This window comes from Pseudophryne corroboree, chromosome 5 (assembly GCF_028390025.1).
Source record: "Pseudophryne corroboree isolate aPseCor3 chromosome 5, aPseCor3.hap2, whole genome shotgun sequence".
In the NCBI taxonomy this organism is placed as follows: Eukaryota; Metazoa; Chordata; class Amphibia; order Anura; family Myobatrachidae; genus Pseudophryne; species Pseudophryne corroboree.
Genome location: NC_086448.1, coordinates 397,316,474 through 397,340,844, shown reverse-complemented (window position 1 = coordinate 397,340,844; position 24,371 = coordinate 397,316,474). Strand labels below are relative to the sequence as shown.

General features: G+C 47.0%; 1 protein-coding gene across 2 annotated transcripts in view; it reads left to right on the top strand.

Moving 5' to 3' along the window:
* EPB41L4B (erythrocyte membrane protein band 4.1 like 4B) overlaps positions 1-24,371 on the top strand; it is a 574,953-nt gene that overhangs the window by 356,061 nt on the left and 194,521 nt on the right. For both annotated transcript variants that reach the window (XM_063922726.1, XM_063922725.1), the window contains one exon: positions 744-832. In XM_063922726.1, coding sequence (XP_063778796.1) covers positions 744-832 — 89 coding nt within the window. The remainder of the gene's footprint in view (positions 1-743; positions 833-24,371) is intronic.

The window sequence follows — 24,371 nt, the reverse complement described above, 5'->3', positions numbered from 1 at the left end:
TTGTTTTTTGATGGCTCAATGTACACAAACTGTTTAATACACAAAGTTATTAAAAATATTGTATTAAATGACCCTCAGGCTGTGTGTATAAGGTGTATATGAAACATAAATTAATTGTGTGAATGTAGACACACTTTGTTTAATGCACAAAGTTATAAAAAATATTGGCTAAAATGACCTTCAGGCTGTGTGTATAAGGTGTATATGCAACATAAATGCATTCTGTGCTTAGATTTAGGTCCCATCACCATGATATCTCATTATGGTATGCAACTATTCCAAAATACGGAAAAATCCGATATCCAAAATACCTCTGGTCCCAAGCATTTTGGATAAGGGATACTCAACCTGTATCTGTAATGACAATACATTTGTCCTAGTACAATTTTTTTTGTTATATCTTCTCTCTCTCTCTCTCTCTCTCTCTCTCTCTCTGTCTCTCTCTCTCTCTCTCTCTCTGTCTGTGGAGGATATGTACTAAGCAGTGATAAAAGTAGAGAAGTGAGCCAGTGGAGAAGTTGCCTGTGGCAACCAATCAGCATTGACATAACATTTATAAATTGCATACTATCAAAATATACAGAGCAGCTGATTAATTGCAATGGGCAACTTCTCCACTTTTATCATGGTTTAGTACATGTACTCCTGTGTCTCAGTATATATTATAAAACTTTATTTTTTCTATAAAGTTAAAGTTTATTCTTTTTTGTTTTTGTTTTTGTTTGTTTGTTTGTTTGTTTCAGGGGAAAGATGGTTGTGATTATGCTCTTGGACTGACCCCAACAGGCATATTGATATTTGAAGGTTCCAACAAAATAGGTTTATTCTTCTGGTAAGGCGCTCTTTTATTTGAATTCATTTTCAGTTTACAAATTTAGAAGGCAAATATACTAAAGTATCAAACCTTCAAATGTCATAGAGATGAGTGCATTTGAAAGCTGGAAAGGGAGTGATCATATTATTTAGAGATTGAGATAGGATTTTCTCTATTGCAGAAATTGAGGCAGTATCTTCTGCAGCAGGATTTGTTGGACACTCAGTTTAAATCTTATAATAATTCTTAACGCAGTGTTTTCCAAACTCTGTCATCAAGACGGGATGCAGTCATAATGTCGACACAACATTGTCAATTGTTATTTTATCAGCATTGTTGATATGTCGACATTACACATGCTGACATCTTCAGAACATTTACATATTCACAATGTTGACTTGTGAAATGTTGACAGTCTGCGGGGACCAGAGAAGTAGAATTAGGCTGCTGAAGCAGTGGGTTAGGGTTAGGGATACTCACTGCTAGGAGTCCTCAAGTCCATCATTTGACCACCAGACCCGGAAGACACTGCTGGAGACTACTGACCAGGTAAGTCACCACTGGACCACCAGAAACTTTTTGTCGACATATTGCATGTCAACATTCTCATGTCATCATTCTAAATATACCAAACCTCTCAAGACACCTTAACAGTACAGGTTTTAAGGATATCCATCTTTCAGCACAGGTGTCTTAATTAGTACCAAAATCACTTTGATTTATGCTTCCCCATGCATATGCTACAAGCCTGGACTGTGAGGGTACCTTAATAACTAAGGGGTTGAAGGGTTATAGAAGTTGCCCATCAGCATCTACTTATTTTATAGATTGTAATTGTAATTAGATTTTTGTACTTGTAATTAGATTATAAGGAAAAACTAGTTGGACAATATTAAAGTATAATCTATACTTTATTAACCTTCACCTGGTTTAAAGCTAATTGGTTGCTATGAGTAACTTCTCTACTGGTGCACTTCTGCGCTCTTCACTGCTTGATACATTAACCCCTGAGTTTGGGAAACACTGCCTTAGGGGCCTAATTCATGTTGGATCGCAAATCGCGATCCAACCAGAATTTCTGCGTTCGCCCCACGGGTGCTGTGCATGCGCCCACATTTACTGCGGGGGGCTTGCAGAAAATGTGAACGTCTCTGCCTGATTGACAGGCAGAGGCGTTTGCAGGGCGGCAACGCTCCGTTTCCAAGACGGAGCATTGCGGGGTCCACGACTTCCGAATGGCGGTGTGGCGGCGGCGTTATCAGGGTGGCTGTGTGACGTCATGTGCAGCCGTTCTGATCAAAAAGATGGTGGCGACCCTCCTGCCGTCGCAGCCAGGCTTTGCCAGCAGGAGGCTTCCCTAATTTCTGTGACCGTGCATTAATTGCAGCGCAGTCGCAATTAGTGTGTGGTCGCAGATGGGGGGACGGCGGTTAGCATGCTGGGCAGCCTTGCCCTACGATGACTGGCCTGCAGCATGTGAGTCAAAGGATTGCAAATTCTCCTAAAAAGTGGTGCATTGTATTTGTTATTGACACTATTTTCGTAACAGCCATACACATGTGTTCTCATATATTATTGCTGCAGTCGCGACAAACATCTCGTCATGGCATGCAAGGTCACGTCTGAAATTGCATCTTAATTGTGATGCAACAAAATCATTTTCGCGAGACTGCACTGGTTAATTTGATATGTCACTCTTCTATACCTGTGTGCACCGGTCATGGCTTTTTCTGCTGCGTGGTACACTGGGCTCCGCAGGGAATGACATTGGGGTGTAGAGTAGGATCTTGATCCGAGGCACTAACAGGCACAAAGCTTTGACTGTTCCCAGAATGACTAGCGCCGCCTCCTCTATAACTCCGCCTCTGTGCACAGGAGCTCAGTTTTGTAGTTGGTGCCATGCAGTAAGCAGGCACTTAACAGGTGGGCTGCTCCAACAGGTGGGCTTTTAAAGAACTTTGAAGACTTCAAGGGCTGCAGCAGAGACACTGACTGTGTTAGATGTCAGTCAGACATCTGCTGCTGCAGCTCCATCACCTCCCCCAGCGGCGCTGTACACTCCTGTGCCCTGGTTGCCGGGTACCTACAGCGGAGGCTGCAGTTTTCTTCCTTGTTAGTCACACACACAACCGCTGCTTTCCTGTATCGCCTGACTGCACTCAGGGAGGAGGTAAGCGGTCCCCTCAACCGGACCCGCTGTAAATCACGATCCCGCGCGGCCCGCCTCCCACCAGCACTGGTGTGGACACTGTAGTAGTACAGGGACCCCACTAGACCACCAGGGCATGGGCACACGTCGTTTTCTCCTATAAGACCGTTTTACTAAGCCCCCTGTACCCGGTGGTGAAGTCCAGCAGGGGAATAAGTCTTCGACCTGTAGCCCCTCCCCCAGCCCCAGGGCGCCATTTAGAGTAAATGTTCCCGCCCTGGAGCGCCATATCGCTCTCTCCCTCACTCCCTGTCACCGTTTGGGTGCCATTATAGCAAGCAGAGCTGATCCTGGGACTGTTTGGGCAAATCCTCCTCTGTAAAGCCGCCTGCCTGTCAGCGCTGTGCATTTTACAGGACACTTAAGTATTCTACATGTCTGCTGACAGTGTTAGTTAAGAAAAAGTGCATTTAGTCAGGGTTATTTAGTACAAGTACCCTGTGATATACATCCAGTCTTTACTGTGCATTGTTATATCTATTGAGTGAATAACTATACATAGTACTACTCTGTATTGCTAGTCCAGTGCAGTTTTATTGCATGTCATAGTTTCTGCATTGTACCAACTGTGACTCTGGGTGTGTGCATATAGCTGCTGTGTGACGTCCATTTCGTGTGTCTCACTCAGATTGCTATCCCTATATTCTATAACCTGAGGGGGCTAAGTGTGTCAGGTTTATCATAATATAGGCAGTTCACAGGATATACTCAGTGTTTATTTCTCTGACGTCCTAGTGGATGCTGGGAACTCCGTAAGGACCATGGGGAATAGCGGCTCCGCAGGAGACTGGGCACAAAAGTAAAGCTTTAGGACTACCTGGTGTGCACTGGCTCCTCCCCCTATGACCCTCCTCCAAGCCTCAGTTAGATTTTTGTGCCCGGCCGAGAAGGGGGCACACTAGGGGCTCTCCTGAGCTTCTTAGTGAAAAGTTTAGTTTTAGGTTTTTTATTTTCAGTGAGACCTGCTGGCAACAGGCTCACTGCATCGAGGGACTAAGGGGAGAAGAAGCGAACTCACCTGCGTGCAGAGTGGATTGGGCTTCTTAGGCTACTGGACACCATTAGCTCCAGAGGGACCGAACACAGGCCCAGCCTCGGAGCTCGGTCCCGGAGCCGCGCCGCCGGCCCCCTTACAGAGCCAGAAGCAAGAAAAGGTCCGGAAAAATCAGCGGCAGAAGACATCAGTCTTCAACAAGGTAGCGCACAGCACTGCAGCTGTGCGCCATTGTTACTCAGGCACACTTCACACTCCGGTCACTGAGGGTGCAGGGCGCTAGGGGGGGGCGCCCTGAGCAGCAATGTAAAACACCTTGGCTGGCATAAATACACCACATATAACCCCCAGGGCTATATGGGTGTATTTTAACCCCTGCCAGAACTCACCTAAAAAGCGGGAGAAAAGGCCGCCGAGAAGGGGGCGGAGCCTATCTCCTCAGCACACGGGCGCCATTTTCTCTCACAGCTCCGTTGGAGGGAAGCTCCCTGGCTCTCCCCTGCAGTTACTACACTACAGAAAGGGGTTAAAAAAGAGAGGGGGGCACTAATTAGGCGCAGTATAACAATACAGCAGCTATAAGGGGAAAAACACTTATATAAGGTTATCCCTGTATATATATATATATATATATATATATATATATATATATATATATATATATATATAGCGCTCTGGTGTGTGCTGGCATACTCTCCCTCTGTCTCCCCAAAGGGCTAGTGGGGTCCTGTCCTCTATCAGAGCATTCCCTGTGTGTGTGCTGTGTGTCGGTACGTTGTGTCGACATGTATGAGGAGGAAAATGAGGTGGAGGCGGAGCAATTGCCTGTAACAGAGATGTCACCCCCCAAGGAGTCGACACCTGAGTGGATGAGCTTATGGAAGGAATTATGTGACAGTGTCAGCTCTTTACAAAAGATTGATGACATGAGACAGCCGGCGACTCAGTCTGTGCCTGTCCAGGTGTCTCAAAAGCCATCTGGGGCTCTAAAACGCCCGTTACCGCAGATGGCAGATACAGACGCCGACACGGATACTGACTCCAGTGTCGACGATTAAGAGACGAATGTGACTTCCAGTAGGGCCACACGTTACATGATTGAGGCTATGGAAAATGTTTTTACACATTTCTGATAATACCAGTACCACTAAAAAGGGTATTATGTTGGGTGAGAAAAAACTGCCTGTAGTTTTTCCTGCATCTGAGGAATTAAATGAAGTGTGTGATGATGCGTGGGTTTCCCCCGATAAAAAACTGATAATTCCTAAAAAGTTATTGGCATCATACCCCTTTCCGCCAGAGGATAGGGCACGTTGGGAAACACCCCTTTGGGTGAATAAAGCGCTCACACGCTTGTCTAAACAGGTGGCACTACCGTCCCCGGATACGGCCGCCCTTAAGGAACCTACTGACAGAAAGCAGTAAAATATCCTAAAATGTATATACACTCACACGGGTGTGATACTGCGACCAGCAATCGCCTCAGCCTGGATGTGCAGTGCTGGGGTGGCTTGGTCGGATTCCCTGACTGACAATATTGATACCCTAGATAGGGACAGTATATTACTAACTATAGAGCATTTAAAAGATGCATTTCTATATATGCGTGATGCACAGAGGGATATTTGCCGACTGGCATCAAGAGTAAGTGCGCTGTCCATTTCTGCCAGAAGAAGGTTATGGACAAGACAGTGGTCAGGTGATGCTGATTCCAAAAGGCATATGGAAGTATCGCCTTATAAAAGGGAGGAGTTATTTGGGGTAGGTCTAACAGACCTGGTGGCCACGGCAACGGCTGGAAAATCCACATTTTTACCCCAGGTAGCTTCTCAACCTAAGAAGACGCCGTATTATCAGGCGCAGTCCTTTCGGCCCCATAAAGCGGGCAAAAGGCGCCTCATTTCTGCCCCGTGGCAGAGGGAGAGGAAAAAGGCTGCAGCAAACAGCCAATTCCCAAAAAAGCCCTCTCCCGCCTCCGCAAAGTCCTCAGCATGACGCTGGGGCTTTACAAGCGGTCTCAGGCGCGGTGGGGACCCGTCTCAAGAAATTCGAGACGTCTTCCCCTCGCCGTTTCATAAAGTCTGCTTTACCGACGTCTCCCTGAGACAGGGAGACAGTATTGCAAGCCATTCACAGGCTGTATTCCCAGCAGGTGATAATCAAGGTACCCCTCCTGCAACAGTGAAAGGGGTACTATTCCACACTATTTGTGGTACCGAAGCCGGACGGCTCGGTGAGACCAATTTTAAATCTAAAATCCTTGAACACTTACATACAAAGGTTCAAATTCAAGATGGAGTCACTCAGAGCAGTGATTGCAAACCTGGAAGAAGGGGACTATATGGTCTCTCTGGACATCAAAGATGCTTACCTACATGTCCCAATTTACCCTTCTCCAAGGGTACCTCAGGTTTGTGGTACAGAACTGTCACTATCAGTTTCAAACGCTGCCGTTTGGATTGTCCACGGCACCACGGGTCTTTACCAAGGTAATGGCCGAAATGATGATACTCCTTCGAAAGAAGGGAGTTTTTAGTTATCCCTTACTTGGACGATCTCCTGATAAGGGCAAGATCCAGGGAACAGTTGGAAGTCGGGGTAGCACTATCTCGGATAGTGCTGCGGTAGCACGGTTGGATTCTCAATGTTCCAAAATCGCAGCTGATCCTGACGACACGCCTTCTATTCCTAGGGATGATCCTGGACACAGTCCAGAAAAAGGTGTTTTCTCCCGGAGGAGAAAGCCAGGGAGTTATCCGAACTAGTCAGAAACCTCCTAAAACCAGGCCAAGTGTCAGTGCATCAGTGCACAAGGGTCCTGGGAAAAATGGTGGCTTCCTACGAAGCAACTCCATTCGGCAGATTCCACGCAAGAACTTTCCAGTGGGACCTGCTGGACAAATGGTCCGGATCGCATCTTCAGATGCATCAGCGGATAACCCTGTCACCAAAGACAAGGGTGTCTCTCCTGTGGTGGTTGCAGAGTGCTCATCTTCTAGAGGGCAGCAGATTCGGCATTCAGGACTGGGTCCTGGTGACCACGGATGCCAGCCTGTGAGGCTGGAGAGCAGTCACACAGGGAAGAAATTTCCAGGGCTTGTGGTCAAGCCTGGAGACATCACTTCACATAAATATTTTGGAGCTAAGGGCCATTTACAATGCCCTAAGCCAAGCAAGACCTCTGCTTCAAGGTCAGCCGGTGCTGATCGAGTCGGACAACATCACGGCAGTCGCCCACGTAAACAGACAGGGCGGCACAAGAAGCAGGAGGGCAATGGCAGAAGCTGCAAGGATTTTTCGCTGGGCGGAAAATCATGTGATAGCACTGTCAGCAGTGTTCATTCCGGGAGTGGGCAACTGGGAAGCAGACTTCCTCAGCAGGCACGACCTCCACCCGGGAGAGTGGGGACTTCACCCAGAAGTCTTCCACATGATTGTAAACCATTGGGAAAAACCAAAGGTGGACATGATGGCGTCCCGCCTAAACAAAAAATTGGACAGGTATTGCGCCAGGTTAAGGGACCCTCAGGCAATAGCTGTGGACACTCTGGTAACATCGTGGGTGTACCAGTCAGTGTATGTGTTCCCTCCTCTTCCTCTCATACCAAAAGTACTGAGAATTATAAGACGGAGGGGAGTAAGAACTGTACTCGTGGCTCCGGATTGGCCAAGAAGGACTTGGTACCCGGAACTTCAAGAGATACTCACGGAGGACCCGTGGCCTCTACCTCTAAGAAGGGACCTGCTCCAGCAAGGATCCTGTCTATTCCAAGACTTACCGCGGCTGCGTTTGACGGCAGGGCGGTTGAACGCCGGATCCTGAAGGAAAAAGGCATTCCGGATGAAGTCATCCCTACCCTGATCAAGCCAGGAAGGATGTAACCGCAAAGCATTATCACCGCATTTGGCGAAAATATGTTGCGGGGTGCGAGGCCAGTAAGGCCCTGATGGAGGAATTTTCAACTAGGTCAATTCCTGCATTTCCTGTAAACAGGAGTGTCTATGGGCCTAAAATTGGGGTCCATTAAGGTTCAAATTTCGGCCCTGTCAATTTTCTTCCAGAAAGAACTAGCTTCAGTTCCTGAAGTTCAGACGTTTGTAAAAGGGGTACTGCATATACAGCCTCCTTTTGTGCCTCCAGTGGCACCTTGGGATCTCAATATAGTTTTGGGGTTCCTAAAGTCACATTGGTTTGAACCACTTGAATCTGTGGAGTTAAAATATCTCACATGGAAAGTGGCCATGTTGTTGGCCCTGGCCTCGGCCAGGCGCGTGTCAGAATTGGCGGGCTTTATCCTGTAAAAGCCCTTATCTGATCTTCCATTCAGACAGGGCGGAATTGAGGACTCGTCCTCATTTTCTCCCTAAGGTGGTTTCAGTGTTTCATCTGAACCAGCCTACTGTGGTACCTGCGGCTACTAGTGACTTGGAGGACTCCAAGTTGTTGGACGTAGTCAGGGCCTTGAAAATATATGTTTCCAGGACGGCTGGAGTCGGAAAATCTGACTCGCTGTTTATCCTGTATGCACCCAACAAGCTGGGTGCTCCTGCTTCTAAGCAGGCTATTGCTCGTTGGATTTGTAGTACAATTCAGCTTGCACATTCTGTGGCAGGCCTGCCACAGCCAAAATCTGTAAAAGCCCATTCCACAAGGAAGGTGGGCTCATCTTGGGCGACTGCCCGAGGGGTCTCGGCGTTACAACTTTGCCGAGCAGCTACTTGGTCAGGGGCAAACACGTTTGCTAAATTCTACAAATTTGATACCCTGGCTGAGGAGGACCTGGAGTTCTCTCATTCGGTGCTGCAGAGTCATCCGCACTCTCCCGCCCGTTTGGGAGCTTTGGTATAATCCCCATGGTCCTTACGGAGTTCCCAGCATCCACTAGGACGTCAGAGAAAATAAGAATTTACTTACCGATAATTCTATTTCTCGTAGTCCGTAGTGGATGCTGGGCGCCCATCCCAAGTGCGGATTGTCTGCAATACTTGTACATAGTTATTGTTACAAAAATCGGGTTATTATTGTTGTGAGCCATCTTTTCAGAGGCTCCTCTGTTATCATGCTGTTAACTGGGTTCAGATCACAGGTTGTACGGTGTGATTGGTGTGGCTGGTATGAGTCTTACCCGGGATTCAAAATCCTTCCTTATTGTGTACGCTCGTCCGGGCACAGTATCCTAACTGAGGCTTGGAGGAGGGTCATAGGGGGAGGAGCCAGTGCACACCAGGAAGTCCTAAAGCTTTACTTTTGTGCCCAGTCTCCTGCGGAGCCGCTATTCCCCATGGTCCTTACGGAGTTCCCAGCATCCACTACGGACTACGAGAAATGGAATTATCGGTAAGTAAATTCTTATTTTTTCTGTGATTTTTAGTCGTCATATACCTCTTGAATTCCCTGTTTGCGCGGATACACTGCACAGGTGGTTCTTGTCAGGTGTTGTGCTGCTGATATCGTACTGTGTTGACTTGCATTGAGTTTTTGATTGTGTCAGCTACAAAGGGCAACGGAGCTGGGGCTGATCCCACATTGCGTGGTGTTGACACTACAGATACATTTTAGGATAACATAGCAGCTAAGGGTTCAGGTTCTGGGGGATCCTTGCCCCCCAGTGGAACTGTAGCAATGGGGGTGCAAAATGACCCACCTTGGGCTACTTTCTCCATGTTAATGAATACGCTGGTAACTAGACTAACACCCCCTATGGGACCTCCTGTGCCGTTACAACCGCTTATGATCCCCGCGGTTAATCCGCCATGGGCAGATCAACTGTCCAATCAGTTGCAGCAATTGAACCAATCACTGACTGCTCAAAAGTTTAACCCTCGACCGCCTAAGATCAAGGGTTCCTCTAAGCGGGCAATTTCTTACTCACAATCCACCCACATCCCAGACACCTCGTCTGATGAGGATGGTGCTTATACAGACCCCACAGATTCTGATCCTGATGCTTCTGATGGGGAAGTTGTTTTGCAGGTGGATGTTCCTGACTTGTTAGAGGCTATCAGGCTCATTCTTCAGGTTGATGATGAACCGGAGCCTGACACTGCCCCTAAGAAACTGGACAGGTTTAAACGTCAGAAGGTGACTTCCGGTTCCGGGTGCATGGAGTGAGCAGCGCGTCTCACAGCTCTCCTCCGTCCCCGGCTATTTTACTGCTTTTACAAGGCTAATTAGCCTCCAATCTCCCCCACACCTCTTCTTGTACCACCTGCACCTCATGATGGACAAATTTGTCACAGCCAGTCAGCCGGCGCGCTCGCAGCAGCAAACGCTGCGCCAAGTGAAACGGAGCTCAGACCCTGTAATGGCGCCGGGCACGGAGACGCATGGGGCTTCTCCAGTATCAAAGAAGCCGACAACTGAATCACTGGATGCTGACAAGACTCCCTCTCAGAGACAACATGACTCCCCCCTTTGTTATGGGGATCTGGTGGACGCAATTACCTCAACTGTAGGTCCGCTTCTCTCTAAAGCGGTAAGTGACATAACTACTCAAATACATCAGCTAAATATCAGGGTTTCCACCGCTGAGAACACAGGATAGGATCAATTGCCCATAATTTGGCGTATTATCAAGGCACTGTAAAACGGCTGGAAAAAGAAAACTATGCCATTACTAATCGCCTAGAAGAAATCGAAAATCGCTCTAGGCGTAACAATATCAGGGTGGTGGGTCTTCCTGAGTCATTCAAGGGCCCGTCCCTGGAACATTTTGTGAAAGATACTCTACCTCAACTGTTGGGGATTAACGATCTATGTAAAGATATGGTTATTGAAAAGGTCCACCGCATAGGCCCACCCCCTCGCTCTACTGATACCCGTCCCAGGGTCACCATATTCAAGTGCCTAAGCTACACGCACAAACTGGAAATCTGGAGAGCTTCCAGGAAACAGCCTGTTATTAAATGGGAAGGCAAAACGCTGCGTCTTTTCCAAGACTTCTCAGTAGAATTAACCAAAGCACGAAGAGCCTTCTCTCCGAAATGTACACGCCTAATCGCTGACAAGCAGAAGTTCGCCTTGATTTATCCATCCAAACTGCGCATTTTTGATAAAGACAAGCACTTTGATTTCCTGTCCCCTGACGATGCAGCTGATTTCCTTTGCGATAAAACAAAAGCCTCTGAGGATGATATTTCTGATAAGCCTTAATAGCTTAATCTTGTATCTACATACAGGTTACTTCAGGGTGCCAACCCTCCTTTTTGGGGAAGGTTATGTATATGCCTATGGAATATACATCCCATCCCTGACCAATATGGGGAGATTTTCTGGATCTATAACCGGGGATGCTGGGAGTTATGCTCCGGGTTATAGTGGTTATAGTTTTGTTTTCACATTGATTGTTCAGAAAAATGTTGAAAGTGTCTGGAAGTGACATCTTACTCCCGCATTTGCATTGGACATGCACAGCATGTCACGTCTATTTTTTTTCTTGTTACATGTTTGTTTGTCTCCCCCTTCCCCATGTATTCCCCCCCCCCCCCCTCCCCCCTGTTCTCTTCTTTCTCTCACAGCATCCTCAAAATTTGATACCGAGGTAGGATATATGCTTTTACTCCGTACTCTCGATGACCTCACTTAAGGTAGGATCCCTGAATGTGGGAGGTTTCAATTCTCCTGCAAAACGTAGGAAAATACTGGTATATTGTAACAAACTGAAATTAGACCTGGTATTTATTCAGGAAGCACATTTAATTAATTCGGAAATATTGAAGCTTCAAATGTTAGGCTGGAAACTGGTAGCATCTTCCCCATATACCTCGAAGGCCAGAGGAGTTGTGATTTTAATTAAACGTAGTATACCCCTTACAATTTCCAAGATTATTACAGATCCTGAGGGAAGATTTGTTATAGCCCATGTCTCATTATTTTCCTCCCCTTATGTCCTCTGTAATGTATATGCACCCACAGTCTACAACAAACAATTTATCTTGCAGGTGATCTCCACACTAACACCCTTTCTCCATGAACCCCAGATGGTGTGTGGGGATTTTAACCTTATTTCGGATAGACTTCTAGATAGATCCTCTACTCCCAATCACTCCTGCTCTCTACCCAAATATGGAGTACCCTACTTGATTTCCCGATTGCTGTTGGTAGATATTTGGCGAGCTTTGAATCCTACTGTAAAAGAATATACTTGTCTATCAGCCGCCCACCACTCCTTGTCTAGAATAGACTACATACTGCTCTCATAGACCCTGTTTACTAGAGCTTCCTCAATCCATATAGAACCTATCTCGGTGTCTGATCACTCCCTATTGAGATTTGAGTTGCACATCTCTTCGGAGAGGTCGACTCAGATCTCCTGGCGCTTTCCCTCCCACCTCCACGCTTCCCCTGATTTTAGAGAGATGTTGACGGACAGCTGGAGAAAATTCTCATGTACTAACGAAGCACAAGCGGCTTCAGACCCTCCCCTTTTCTGGCAAACAGCCAAAGCAGTATTAAGAGGTTATATAATCTCCTATGTAGCTAAACTTAATAAGTCCTATACTGCTTCTTGCCTCCACCTTCAACAGAGCCTCCCTACGGCATACGTAGAACTTAGTAGATCCCCAACCTCATATAACAAATTGAAATATAATACAGCCAAAACGCGTTTTGACGAATATCTCACTAGACAAGGGAATAAATATTTTTATAATATCAATTTTAAATATCATAGATTTGGGAACAAGTCTGGAAAATTGCTTACAAATATATTGAAGGGCGCAAGATCTTCCGCAGCAGTCCAACCCTTGCGTTATCCGGACGGGTCCTACACGTCCTCCAATAAACAGATAGCGCAGCTTATGAAAGATTTTTACTCCACCCTTTACTCCCCTCCGATTAGGGAAGAACCAAATACCCAAAACCAACCCTCCTTGGAGACACCCCCCTGGCATGATATACCTGTCCCTCAACTTACAGCTGACATGCAAACTAATCTTGCTTTGCCTGTCACACATGAAGAGGTTTCTGCTATTATTAAATCTATGCAGACGTCAAAAGCCCCGGGACCTGATGGATTTGGCGGGAGCTTTTACAAACTGATGCATTCTGACATTTTGGATTCGCTTGTTTCTGCTTTTAACCATATGTTGAAATCCGGGTCTGTTCCTTTATACTTTAATGCAGCGTATATCCGAATTTTACCTAAACCAAACAGAGACCTATGCCTACCTACTTCTTATAGACCCATCTCCTTACTAGATTCGGACTACAAGATATTGGCTAAAATTCTGGCGGATAGACTCAAGAAAGTGTTGTCTCTAATTATTCACCCTGACCAAACCGGATTTATAGCTGGTAGGCAGTCGGTCCTTAATGTCAGAAAAGTGGTATCAGCGGTACAACACCTCAAAACTATCCTCAGGCATTGCCCCCCCCCGGGAGTAGTTATGTCATTAGATGCAGAAAAGGCCTTTGACCTTGTTCTCTGGCCTCACTTATTTCACACAATGGAACGTTTTGGGATTCCCCCCACGTTCATCTCCTATATTAAGATGTTGTACACAAATCCTATTTTCCAAATCATGTGTAACGGCCAATTCTCTGACTGGTTCACTTTGCATAGAGGTACGAGACAGGGATGCCCCCTGTCTCCTCTCCTCTTTGCAATAGCTATAGAGCCCCTGGCTATTATGTTACGGGACTCCTCGGGCTTTCGGGGTATTCGCATCTCCGATTATGAGCTAAAAGTGTCTCTTTTCGCAGATGACATGCTCCTCTTCATTTCAGACCCATTAAACTCCATTCCTGTAATCATGTCCTTAATTACTAGTTTTGGTAAGATTTCGGGTTACAGGGTAAATGTCGACAAATCAGACATTTTGTCCTTAGGCTCTTACTCCCTTGACCTCTCCTCCTCCCCGGTGTTCTCTGAATTTAAAATTAATTCCACCCGATTGAAATACTTGGGAATTTTTATCTCTAATACAATAGATAAATTATACCAAGCAAACTTCTCCCCCCTCGTAAGCAAAATCACTATGTTAATGACTTCATGGAACTCTCTCCCTCTTTCGCTGCTGGGTAGGGCTGCTGCGGTCAAGACTGTTATTTTTCCAAAATTATTTTACGCAATTCAAATGCTCCCTATTGCTCTGAGAAACAGAGACATTCTTACGGTGAATGCCTCTATCTCAAATTTTCTATGGAATGGCAAGAGACCCAGAATTGCTCTCTCCAAACTCATGTTATCTAAACACCAAGGGGGACTTAGCATCCCAGATTTTGCTGCTTACACTTTAGCTGTATTCTTTCGATACGCCAGTGACTGGCTCCTTGATACTTCCACATTTACTGATGTTGGGTTGGTTAAGGCCTTATTCTACCCATATTCCCCTTCAGCGTTGCTACACCTCAAATTTAGTGATATACCAAGAAATGTATACACCCATGTGATATTTCACTTCACTTATATTTCCTGGATAGGCCTACATAAAAAACTTCATAGGGATTTTAGATTCTCCCCATACCTTCCCCTATGGGGTAACCCTAACTTTCCTCCCTCCCTTCACAACCCTTCTTTTCAGGTTTGGAAACATAAAGGGATTGCTCTAGTGAACAGAGTCTTCGACCCGGGAGGCAATATCCTCTCTTTTGCAGAATTACAGCAACAATACTCTCTACCCAACACTCTGTTCTACTTATATCTCCAGGTCAGGCACTACATTCAGTCCCTCCCAATTGTTTTCCCGTTGCCCAAAGACTCCCATGTACTGCTTAGATTACTACGCACTAAACCCTTGATACACTATAGAATAAAACACCTCTATCCTTTTCTCATGGAATCTAAGGTTGGGACACCGCAGCACCCCCTAAAAGTTTTCTCAGGGTGGGTTGCAGATTTGCCAAGGCTATGTGGGTCAGAAGTAGTATTGCTTCAAAACTATTGCAAATGCACTAAATATGTACAGTCTGCCTATTTACAGGAAACTCATCTACGCCTTCTGCATAGAGCTTATATCTCCCCAGCTCAGAGAAAATATATGATTTCTGATGACACAGGGAAATGTGTTAAATGTAACATGTCTAATGCGAAACTATTTTATTGCTTTTGGGACTGCTCCAAGGTGCGCAGATTCTGGATGAAAGTAATATACTTCCTTAATGCTACTCTAGGACTTACCCTGGCACCCTCACCGGAGGCTTGTCTACTGATGGACTTCAGGGAATGGTCCTTTGGTGCGGTCGCCTCCCATTGTATCCCATTTGTTGTCACGGTATTAACTTTGGCTAAAAAGCTGATATTAATCCATTGGATCAAGAAAACGGCACCTTCCATACACGAGCTTAAATCACGCCTATTATACTGTACTTTGATATGAGATCTGTCCTACTCACAGAAGCTCTTCCTCCTTCAAATATTCACAAAAAATGGGACTTTTTCATAAACTCATTGGGTGATGAAAGCAAATCCATTATATCTTCATTTTTCGGCTCTCAACAATGGGCGAGAGCTCGAATGCTGCTAACACCCCCGGTGTGATTTCTGTATATTATCAATGATCTTTGTTGCACTATATGTTTTTTGTAGTGCTTGCCTTAACCTCCCCCATACAGGTCAGAAAGTATTATATGTTTTAAAGATGCATAGAAATCCCCTTCCAATATCCTCATTGAAATACTAGGCCCAAGCCTTTTCTTTACCCCTTAGGTATCTCTTCTTTACTCTCTATTCTGTCCTCTCCCTCCCCCCCTTTTTTCATCTGATTTTCACAAATCTACATCCTTCACCACCTCTACAACTTCACCTTTTTGTGTCTGTCTTGTCGTGTTTGTCAGGTTTGAGTTTACCTATGACAAAGAAAAAGTTACACTCAAGGTGAAATGTTGCAGTAATTTTAATGCCTGAAATTCAACAGCCTTGTTTCGGTATATAAGCAGTATGCAACACACTTATGTCTTGTATTTCCCATTTCATGTTAAAAATGCTTAATAAAACGTATTTTCAAAAAAAAAAAAAAAAAAAACGTCAGAAGGTGGTTAAACAAGTTTTACCTCACTCTGACCATTTAGTTGACATACGTCAGGAGTCCTGGGAAAATCCAGGAAATAAGTTCACGCCTCACAAGAAGATGCTGGCTCGCTATCCCCTCGCTGTGGAGCTTAATAAAAATTGGGAAACATCCCCGCCAGTGGATTCGCAAGTGGCGGGGCTGGTAGTATCCTCAGCTCTGCCTGAAACTACTGTCACGTCCTTGAGAGAGCTGACGGACAAGCGTGTGGAGGGTTGTTTGAAGGAAATCTACACCCTAAACGGTGCGGTGCCTAGGCCCACTATTGCAGCAACATGGGCTGCAGAAGCTGTGGAAGCGTGGGCTCAGGAGCTGGAGGTGGAGTTGCCGTCCAATGCTTTTGATCATGCTAGACAATGCCTGTTGTATATTGTTACAGCGTCTCATTACATTAAAGAAGTGCTTCTGATGCCGGTATTCTGGCGGCCAAGGCTTCTACTATGTCTATTTTGGCTCGCCGAATTCTCTGGTTACGGTCCTGGTCTGTGGACATGGACTCTAAGAAAACCCTGGAGGTACTCCCCTTCAAAGGAGACATTCTTTTCGGGGAAAACCTTGACAATATAGTGGATGACTTAGCATCTGCTAAAACAGCATGTCTTCCTAGTACTGCTCCTTCGGTGCCGAAGGCTGAGTACTTCCTTTCATCCTTCAGGAAAAGCAAACGGTCAGGCGTACCCAAAACAGGTTCGCACTTCCAAACCCAAACGGGCCTGGGCTGCCCATCAGCCTGCTTCCAAAACTGACAAGACTGCCGCATGATGGAGCGGGCCTCCCTCTGGGGGATCCCGGGGTGGGGGGCCGACTTCTAGGGTTTACCCGGGAATGGTTGAAGACCACTTTCAATGCCTGGGTATGGGAAGTCATCACTCGAGGTTACGCCGTATCCTTCAAAAATCGTTCCCCTCATCGATTTTGCCTGACAGACGTCCCTTCGGATCAGGGGAAGGCAATGACTCTTCATTCGGTGGTACAGTCCCTCCTGGACACAGGAATGGTAGTACAGGTGCCTCTGGCTCAGAGAGGCAAGGGATTCTATCCACCGCTGTTCCTAGTCCCAAAACCAAATGAGTCTTCCCAGCCCATTCTCAATTTTAAGTCCTTGAACAAGTTTGTGAAGTTCTCATAGTTTCGGATGGAAACTCTTCACTCTATTATTCTGGCTTTGGAGTCTGGGGACTAAATGGTCTCACTGGACATACAGGATGCTTACCTGCATATTCCCATTGCAGTGTCGCATCAGCAGTACCTGAGGTTTGCGGTTGGCGGTTGGCAACCTCCATTACCAGTTTTGGGCGTTACCTTTTGGTTTGACCACGGCTCCGCGAGCCTTCACCAAGGTTATGGCGGTAATGATGGCTGTACTCCGCCGTCAAGGGTTCAGGATCCTACCATACCTGGACGAGTTGTTGATCCTGGCAAATTCCCTAGAGATTCTCCTTCGTCATCTGGATTTGACTATCCAGTTTCTGCAAGCCCACAGGTGGCTCATCAACTGGAAGAAATCCTCCCTGGTCCTTGCTCAGAGCATGGTGCACCTGGGAGCGTTGTTGGACACTCACAACCAGCGGTTGTTCTTGTCTCAGGAGAAAGTCCTGAAGCTTCAGGACAGGATTCTTCCTATCTCGTCCGCAAGTGTTGATACATTCGGCAGTGCAAGTGCTAGGTCTCATGGTGTCTGCTTTTGACATGGTGGAGTATGCTCAATTCCATTCCCACCCTCTCCAGCGGCTGATTCTTGCCAAGTGGGACGGCCTGCCTCACCGTATCAGGTCTCAAATGATCTCATTGTCTCCCTTCAGGGTCGGTAGACCAAAGAGGAGTCTCTCCTCCCGATAAACGTTCTGGAATTGCGGGCAGTGTTCAACTCAGTGAACTTTGCCCAGCGGTTGATACAGAACATACCTGTTCAGGTACAGTCGGACAACGCCACCACAGTGGCGTACATAAATCATCAAGGTGGCACTCGAAGCCGCATGCCAATGAGGGAAGTATCACGGATTCTTCAGTGGGCAGAACGCCATCTGCCAGCCATATCAGCAGTGTTCATTCCGGGGGTCCTCAACTGAAAAGTGGATTTTCTCAGTCGTCAGGACATACACGCCGGAGAGTGGAGCCTCCATCCAGAAGTGTTTCAACTCCTCATGGACAAGTGGGGCCTTCCAGATGTGGACCTGATGGCATCTCGACTCAATCACAAGGTTTCGGTCTTCGGAACAAGGACAAGGGATCCTCAAGCAGCATTCGTGGACGCACTGGCAATTCCATGGAACTTTCGGCTGCCGTACGTGTTCCCTCCGGTGTCACTTCTGACCAGAGTAATAAGGAAGTTCAAGCAAGAAGGAGGATTCCCACTTCTGATTGCTCCAGCGTGGCCCAGACGGCACTGGTTCTCAGACCTTCAGGGTCTCTCGATGTAACGTCCCCTTCTACTTCCGCAGCGCCCAGATCTCCTCGTTCAGGGCCCCTGTGTATATCGGGGTTTAGCCAGGTTGGCTTTGACGGCGTGGCTCTTGAAGCTTCCGTCTTGAAGGCCAAAGGATTTTCTGAGGCGGTCATTCAAACCATGTTGAAGGCCCGGAAACCGGTTTCTGCTCGGATTTACCATAGGGTCTGGAATTCTTACTTTGCTTGGTGCGCATCTAGCAATCATGACGCTTACAAGTTTAGTACGGTCAAACTTTTGGCCTTTCTACAACAGGGCCTAGACTTGGGCCTTCATCTGGCCTCCATCAAGGTTCATATTTCTGCTTTGTCGGTTTGGTTCCAGAGAAAAATTGCGACTTTACCTGATGTACAACGTTCACTCAGGTTGTGTTGCAGATTCAGCCTCCCTATATCACGCCAGTGGCCCCTTGGGACTTGTCGGTGGTTTTGAAGGCTTTGCAAGGGTCTCCGTTTGAGCTTCTTGAATCTGCAGACCTTAAGTGGCTTTCTCTTAAGGTATTGTTTCTGCTGGCTATTGCCTCTGCTAAACGAGTGTCTGATTTGGGTGCCTTATCTTGTAGGTCACCATATCTGATTTTTCACCGTTATCGGGCGGTTCTTAGAACACGTCCCGGGTATTTACCTAAGGTGGTGTCTTCTTTCCACCTTAATCAGGAGATTGTGGTTCCGGCCTTTGTCTCTCCTGATTTGTCTTCCAAAGAGCGGTCTTTGGATGTGGTACGGGCTCTCCGTACCTACGTGAAGTGCCTCCATCAAGAAGTCGGATTCTCTCTTTGTTCTGTTTGGTTTTCACAAACGTGGCTGGCCTGCTCACAAGCAGACCCTGGTCAGGTCAGATGGATTAGAATGGTGAGTGCACATGCTTATGTACAGACTAGTCGTCCAGTTCCTGCTACTATTAAGGCCCATTCTACTCGGTCTGTTGGACCTTCTTGGGCGGCTCGCCGTGGTGCGACCCTTGAACAATTGTGCAAGGTGGCTACGTGGTTCTCAGTGAACACGTTCATAATGTTCTATGCCTTCGATACTTCCGCCACCCAGGATGCTTCCTTTGGACGCCGGGTTCTTGTGCCCGCTACAGTGCGTCCCCTCCCATTAGGAACTGCTTTAGGACATTCCCAATGTCATTCCCTGTGGAGACCAGTGTACCATGCAGCAAAAAATTAGATTTATGGTAAGAACTTACCGTTGTTAAATCTCTTTCTGTGAGGTACACTGGGCTCCACCGGGCGCCCACCCTGACGCACTTAGCTTCTTTGGGTTGGTATGGCATTAGCCGCTGACACCCTCTCAATTCGTGAGTGTGTGGTGTTTGTGGCTACTAACTGTTGTCGTCTCTCTTACCTGTTACTGCATTGGACTGATTAACAAAAACTGAGCTCCTGTACACGGAGGCGGGGTTATAGAGAAGGCGGTGCTAGGCATTCTGGGAACAGTCAAAACTTTGAGCCTGTTGGTGCCTCGGATCAAGATCCTACTCTACACCCCAATGTAATTACCTGTGGAGCCCGCTGTACCTCGCAGAAAGAGATTTAAACACGGTAAGTTCTTACCATAAATCTCGTTTTTCCACACCAAGTTCCCCTGTGCTTCATATACAGATTCAGACTCCGTTGCACACAGATATACAAGTGTCGCATATCAAATTAATGAGGGCATACTCATAAAGAGGTTTTGTCAGTTTGCATTGCGATTTAGACATACATTCCAATGAAAATGACGCTATCCCGTTTGGCGAGGCTCACTTACACCATGTCTCACGCCACATGGCGTATTGCAGCTAGATGTTTTGGCAAACAACTGTTTTGTAGAAATCTGTAGTTTTAAGGGTCAGATGTACTAAGCCTTGAAAAGTGATAAAGTGGAGAGAGAGAAATTACCAGCGAATAAGCTCCTAACTGTCATGTTACAGGCTGTGTGTGAAAAATAACAGGAGCCGTTTGGCTAATAGTTTATTACGTTATCTCTTTATTCGAGGCTTGGTACATCTGCCTCTTCTGACCCAGATCAGACAGAATTGACATGCATTCACATAACAGACAGCGGCATCCCAACACTACGGCTAACCCGACCTGTCGGGATGTCGGCGGTCATGTGACTGATGACACCACTCAGGGTGCCGATCACTGCAAGCTGACAAAGGTGATTATCGGGGTTAGGACCGGGGGTGGGGGGTGGGGGGGGGCTTTGGGTTAAGTTAAGGTTAGGCACTGGGGTGGGGGTTTAGGCTCTAGTGGGTAAAAATACTTAATGCTTACTTACCCCTTCAGTGTCGGGATCTTGACTGTTTGGATGCCATGGGGTTGGTCATGTGACCACCAGCATCCGATAACCAGGATATAGTACAGTGCATCCAGAAAGTATTCACAGCGCTTCAATTTTTCCACATTTTGTTATGTTACACTCTTACTCCAAAATTGAATAAATTCATTTTCTCATACGTCCTAGAGGATGCTGGGGTCACCATTAGAACCATGGGGTATAGACGGGATCTGCAGGAGACATGGGCACTTTAAGACTTTGAAAGGGTGTGAACTGGCTCCTCCCTCTATGTCCCTCCTCCAGACTCCAGTTTTAGAATTGTGCCCAGTGAGACTGGACGCACTACAAGGGAGCTCGACTGAGTTTCTTTGAAAAATACTTTTATGTTAGGTTTTCTTATTTTCAGGGAGGCTGCTGGCAACAGAGTCTCCCTGCTTCGTGGGACTTAGGGGAGAGAAGTATGACCAACTTCTAGTGAGTTCAATCGCTCTGCTTCTGGCTGACAGGACACCATTAGCTCCTGAGGGTGATGATCGCTGGGTACGCCTAGATGCTCACTCCCGCAGCCTGCCGTCACCCCCCTTACAGAGTCAGAAGACAGGTGAGTAGCAGAAGAAAAGAAGACTTCTTCAGTGACGGCATTTTGAGGTACCGCGCAGCCTTCAGTGCTGTGTGTGTGTGTGGGAGCAACGGAGGGAACGCTGCGCGCCATGCTCCCACACACACACAGCACTGAAGGGTGCGGGGGGGGGGGGGGGGGGCCCTGGGCAGCATCAAAAATCCTCATTTTTCGACTGGCAAGAGGGGACATTAGTGCCTAGGCACTGTCCTAACCCCCGCCAGTATAAGTATTGAGAAAAATAAGCGGGACAGAAGCACGCCGTTTAGGGGGCGGAGCTTCTTCCTCACAGCTCACTCGCAGCTCGGCGCCATTTCCTCTCCAGGAGCAGAGGCGCTGGTCCTTCCTCACACTGCTGAAAAGTATCAGGGTGCAAAACGGGGGGGGGGGGGGGGCACAGCATAATTTGGTGCAGTGTTGTTGATATTAAAAGCGCTACAGGTCTGGGGCATTTATTAGTGTTTTCAGAACCGTCAATTGGCGCTGGGTTGTGAGCTGGCAAATCCCCTCTGTATCCCTCTGACAGACTTTACTGTGGGTCTGTCCCCTATATGCCCGGTGTGACTGTGTGTGTTGGGAACATGTGTGTCGACATGTCGGAGGCTGAGTATTCTCCCCAGGAGGAGACTGTATTAGGGGCACAAACGGCTGTGGGGGTGACCCTGTCGGCACCGCCGACTCCTGATTGGGTGAATGTTTTGAATGCTAATGTGGTTCTTATTAGTAAAAGATTGGATAAGTCTGAGTCCCAGACCCAGGCATAGAAGAAATCTGTGGAGGATATCTTATATCAGGACCCCTCGGAGTCACAAAAACGTATGTTTGCCCAGTTGGCAGACACGGATACTGACACGGACACTGATTCCAGTGTCGACTATTGTGATTCCAGATTAGATCCAAAATTGGCAAAGAGCATTCAGTACATGATTGCGGCAGTAAAATATGTTTTACATATCACTGAGGACCCTGCTGTCCCTGATAAAAGGGTCTGTATGTATAAGGAAAAGAAACCTAAGATAACGTTTCCTCCCTCTCATGAATTGAACGCTCTATTTGAAAAAGTCTGGGAAAGTCCTGACAAAGTTTCAGATTCCCAAAAGAATTACTGTAGCTTATCCGTTTCCCTCTGCAGATAGGGAAAAGTGGGAGTCACCCCCCACTGTAAGCAAGGCCCTGTCACATTTGTCTAAAAAGGTGGCTCTCCCGTCACCTGGCACGACAGCCCTTAAGGATCCTGCGGATCGTAAACAAGACATTACGTTAAAGTCCATTTATGCGACCACAGGTAGGCTACTCAGGCCTGTCATTGCATCTGCGTGGGTAAGTAGTGCTATCGAAAAGTGGGCAGACAACTTATCTTCTGATGTAGATACCCTAGATAGGGATAGCATTCTCTTGACGCTGGGTTATATCAAGGACGCTGCAGCATACCTAAAGGAAGCTGCAAGAGAGAATTGCCTTTTAGGATCAAAGGCCAATGCCATGGCAGTCTCAGCGAGGAGAGCATTGTGGATTCACCAATGGAATGCTGATGCTGATTCCAAGAAAAGTATGGAATCTCTACCATATAAAGGTAAGGCCTTGTTTGGTGACGGCCTCGATGATTTGGTATCTACGGCTACCGCGGGTAAGTCATCCTTTTTACCTTATGTTGCTCCACAACAAAAGAAAACGCACCACTATCAGATGCATTCCTTTCACCCAATAAATACAGGAAGGGCCGAGGTTCTTCCTTCCTTGCTACTAGAGGAAGGGGAAGAGGTAAACAATCACCAGCCTTGTCGGGCTCCCAGTAGCAGAAGTCCTCCCAGGCTTCTGCCAATTCCACCGCATGACGTTGGGGCTCCTATGCAGGAGTCCGCATCGGTGGGGGCACGTGTCAAACTCTTCAGTCAGTTCTGGTTTCATTCGGACCTGGATCCTTTGGTCTTACAGATAGTATCCCAAGGGTACAAACTGGAGTTTCAAGACGTTCCCCCCTCGCCAATCTTTCAAATTGGCCTTACCAGCCTCTCTTCCAGACAGGGAAGTGATATACGACGCAATACAAAAGTTGTATCAAAATCGGGTCATTGTCATGGTTCCCCCGTCACAACAGGGAGAAGGTTTTTATTCAAGCCTGTTCGTGGTTCCGAAGCCGGACGGCTCGGTCAGACCAATCCTAAACCTGAAATCCCTCAATTTCTACCTAAAGAAGATTCAAATTCAAGATGGAGTCTCTCCGTGCAGTGATCTCCAGTCTGGAGGAAGGGGATTTTATGGTATCAGTGGACATAAAAGATGCCTACCTACATGTTACCATTTATCATCCTCGTCAGGCTTACCTGAGGTTTGCAATTCAGGATGGTCATTACCAATTTCAGACGTTGCCATTCGGTTTGTCCACGGCTCCGAGGATTTTCACCAAAGTGATGGCGGAAATGATGGTTCTCCTTCGCAGTGTCAATCCATCAATGCACTCGTTTACTGGGGAAGATGGTTGCGGCCTACGAGGCCATTCAGTTTGGCAGATTCCATGCCAGAGTTTTTCAGTGGGACCTGTTGGAGAAGTGGTCCGGATCCCACCCGCACATGCACCGAAGGATAATCCTGGTTCCCAAGAACAGAATCTCACTCCTGTGGTGGCTACACAGCTCTCACCACCTAGAGGGGCGCAGGTTCGGGTTCCAGGACTGGATCCTGGTAACCATGAATGCAAGTCTCCGAGGCTGGGGTGCAGTCACACAGGCGGAAAACTTCCAAGAAAGATGATCAAGCCAGGAAACTTGTCTCCACATAAATGTTCTGGAGTTAAGGACCATTTACAATGGCCTTCTACAAGCGTAATATCATCTTCGCAATCTGCCCGTACTGATCCATTCGGACAATGTAACTACAGTAGCATACATAAACCACCAGGTCGGGACAAAAAGCAGAGCGGCAATGACAGAAGCCACAAAGGTTCTCCGCTGAGCGGAAAAACATACAAGCGCTCTGTCAGCAATATTCATTCCGGGAGTGGACAACTGGGAAGCAG